This window comes from Fragaria vesca, linkage group LG2 (genome assembly GCF_000184155.1).
Source record: "Fragaria vesca subsp. vesca linkage group LG2, FraVesHawaii_1.0, whole genome shotgun sequence".
NCBI classification, from domain to species: Eukaryota; Viridiplantae; Streptophyta; class Magnoliopsida; order Rosales; family Rosaceae; genus Fragaria; species Fragaria vesca.
In genome coordinates this window covers 30,355,459-30,359,046 of record NC_020492.1, presented here as the reverse complement: position 1 = coordinate 30,359,046, position 3,588 = coordinate 30,355,459, and the positions used below count along the sequence as shown (strand labels likewise).

The following is a 3,588-nucleotide window of genomic DNA, read 5'->3' as shown; positions in this document are numbered from 1 at the left end:
AAATGAAGTAAAAATAATATAAGGATGACATGACGGTCCCAGATTGTACTTAATCCAATGGTTAGAAGTCATATAAGTAGAAAAGCCAAATTCCTCTTTTAAGGGTCAACTAGGGTCAACTAACAGAAAAAGTAAAACTGTCTAGAATTAAGAGTACATGAGTATATCAGTTTAATTCAGTTTAATTTAGAAACCAAAGAACATAACTTTCTTTAAGGTATAAGGTGTCACAAGTATTTTCTCTTTATTAGTTTGTTACTAACAATACTCAGTAAAACAAATCATAATCCGAGTGACAACTATAATAGAAATATATGTTTTATATGTTATTAGTGTTTGTTTATCACATATAAAGTTCCGGAAAAAAAATAAAAAAATCAAAACCCCACAGCATAACGCGGGCAATCTACCTGGTGAAATACTATTTTTTATCTTAAAACAGGAGGATAAGAGTATAGTCTAGACACACGTAGGTCAGACACCATCATGTACAGACTGTAACATGTCTTCCCCATTGTATACCCAGACACTAAAAAAAAAAAAACAAAATACTTGTGCTTCATATATTATACCTAGTACAAGGAACCCACATACAATTCATTCCAGGGCATGTATTTGAACCTAGTTATCTTGCGAGATGGTTTGAATGCTTAACCCCATGATGGTCTATTTTAGGTTGTTGAGTCCGCAGTGTCTCCTTTGAGTGCAGTCGTTCCAATGTGGCTAGAATATCAATCATTAGTGGCCTATTCTTTGGATCTGTATGAAGACATTGTAATGCAAGTGCAGCTGCAGCTTGGGCGGCTTTCTTCGGGTATTGACCCCCCAATCTTGTGTCCATGATTCTTAGAACTCGTTTACTATCACTCAAAAATGGCTTTGCCCAATCCACCAGTGTTTCCTCCACACTGCCAACTCTCTCATCATCCATTGCTCGTCTTCCTGATAGTAGCTCTAACAGCACTACACCAAAGCTGTACACATCACTCTTTGGTGTCAAATGACCTGCTCATTTCAAACCAGTTAATGAAGAAAGCAATTTATTCAAAACATTATGCTTCAATAACATGATTAGATGTTTTGCATCTTTTGGCCAATGGAAGAAGGTTTCATCCTTGACTATGCTGAAAGGGTCATTGAAATGATTATTCACTGGTCTTTACCATAAAGGAGCAGCAATGCAGTTCATATCTGGCATAATGGTTGACTTATCTATCAGTGTAAGCTATGAGAGGACGAGAAACAACTCAGAAAACTGATCCGAGCTGAAAAAGTTTCGGGATAAAGAGGACTCAATTAACAAAATACAATATAAGCTCAGACTACTTTAATTGGTCTTAGAAAAAAAAAAGAAAAAAAGATCAGAATCAAACTGAATAAGAATAAAAGAATCTCTTTTACTGAGTAGAATGGATCAAACTTCCACTTATCTGGACTGACGGGTATTATACCAGACAGAAGGTAAACCATCAGAATAAGTGAGGAAGATAACTGGTGTTTTACATGTGGCCTAAACAAGGGGGAAAGAGTGCGAGGACATGACATGTGTGTTAAATTTTCAATAGGTCTTCCATGGATAATGATGTTACTCATAGATGGGTTCCTTGTTTTGGTGGAAATGAATAACACACACAACATGCTTTACCAGATGTATGATCCTTATCACTTCCAGGACTTTCCCTCCAAAATGACATAGAATAAAGAATTAAATTTAGTTTACCCCCATGAGGTTTGGGAGTAACTTCATGTTAATCCCTATACTTTCAATTTCATCAGTTTACCCCTCAAACTTTTGAATTTTCCTCAAGCGTGACCAAATGTCCTATATTCTGTCCAAATCAGACGTTAACTGCTGATAATTTTAACCTTAACTGTGAGGCCAATATCTAGAATTTGGGCAAATCGGACCTTATATGTCCAAATCGGACCTTAACTATTAGCAAAGGTCAATTCAAACGGAATATGAGAATTTGGGCACGGCAGACAGAAATTGAAGAGTTCAAGGGGTAAACTGATGAAAATAAAAGTGTAGGGACTAACATGAAGTCACCCCCGAACCACAAGGGGGTGAACTGAATTTAATTCTAGAATAAAAGACAAATATTTATGTGGCTTTATATCAACTCAAAAAAAAAAAAAAAAGAAATTATTTTGTTCTCTCTTCCAGGATTATCATCTATAAATGTTAAGTATGCAATTCAAAGGTAACACTCACCTGTAGCAACATATTCCGGTGCAGCGTAGCCTCGAGTTCCCACGACTCTGGTTGAAACATGAGTGTTGTCTCCAGTAGGACCGTCCCTTGCTAAGCCAAAATCTGATAGCTTTGCACTGAAATCCTACACAAATAAATTACATCAGAACTAACTCAATCATCAGGCTTATTTTCATATATTATAGTTGAGCATGAGCATGGTTTATCAACAAAGTAATAAGAGCTTAGTTTATAAGTAAGAAAGCATACTGAATCAAGTAGAACGTTGGAAGCCTTCAAGTCACGGTAGATAACATTAGCATCTAAACTATGCAAAAAGGACAACCCCCTTGCAACATCCACTGCAATATTCATCCGCATAGCCCATGGTATAGGCTGTACACCTTCTGCAAACCACCACAGAATAAATAATAATAATAATTCAGGTACTTCCTAGCTAGGAAAAAGTTCTTGTTTATTTTTGTTTTCTGAAAATACGCGGCAGAAAAGATCCAGATTCATGGAAAAGGACCAATTGAGAAACTCAAATTATCTCTGAAATTGAAATTTTCTTTCAAAATCTGTTTGTATTTTCTAAAGACACTAAGAAATAACAAAAAATATGTCTCTATTGGGAAGCTGCTGGCCTACATCCATCCGCTTCATTATAACATTCGCATATATTCTACTTGTGTACTTAGAATTTAGCTTCTTGTTTAGTCAAACGACTCAAACCAACTGAATATCAGCTGCTGGGGATTATGTATATATTTCAAAAAGACTTGTACGTACATAAGATCTTTTCCAAGAGCAGAGTAGAATCACACAACTGAAGGACAGGGACTATCAAGATCAAGCATTTTCTCTTTTCAGTAAGTGCTTACAAAACTAGGTTACCGACTTGATTAAAAAATTAGAAAATAAAACAGAAAAAAGCTTAGCACTTGATCAATCATGATAGGATATAGGACAAGAGCCTAGCATCCACTCCACTCCATGCGGATAATGATCGAGATTCAACAGCACAAAATTTTCAGGAAAAATGTTTTATTATTTAGTTAGAATGATTCCAGAAGGAAAGATATATCTATCAACGTGTTCAATAATCATGAAAAACTGAGAAGAAGCAACACTATAAATTACCGAAACAAATATATATATATACGATTTTTCTCAGCTGTGGACGTCCGCACCAAAGTTTTGGTGCGGATTTCCATTTTTGCACCACTTTTCGATCGAATTTCCTCATCTCCACCGTCTAGTATCTAGATAATATTGTGTAGATCATCTCTGCAAAATTTCAGCCAATTTGGTAATCTTTAAGGCTCTCAAACTCGAAAAACAAATGGACTGACTGAATTCTGTCCGGTTCATGTTTATACCAGAAAAACACA

At 35.8% G+C, this 3,588-nt stretch overlaps 1 protein-coding gene across 1 annotated transcript in view; it reads right to left on the bottom strand.

The window, feature by feature from the left end:
* Positions 1 to 625: 625 nt before the first annotated feature.
* The window catches only part of LOC101309222 (protein kinase 2B, chloroplastic-like), a 4,444-nt gene continuing 1,481 nt past the window's right edge, over positions 626 to 3,588 (bottom strand). Inside the window, exons 4-6 of the mRNA XM_004293092.1 lie at positions 2,465 to 2,601; positions 2,216 to 2,339; positions 626 to 1,005 (exon numbers count right to left, since the gene is read on the bottom strand). Of these exons, the coding sequence (XP_004293140.1) occupies positions 626 to 1,005; positions 2,216 to 2,339; positions 2,465 to 2,601 (641 nt within the window). The remainder of the gene's footprint in view (positions 1,006 to 2,215; positions 2,340 to 2,464; positions 2,602 to 3,588) is intronic.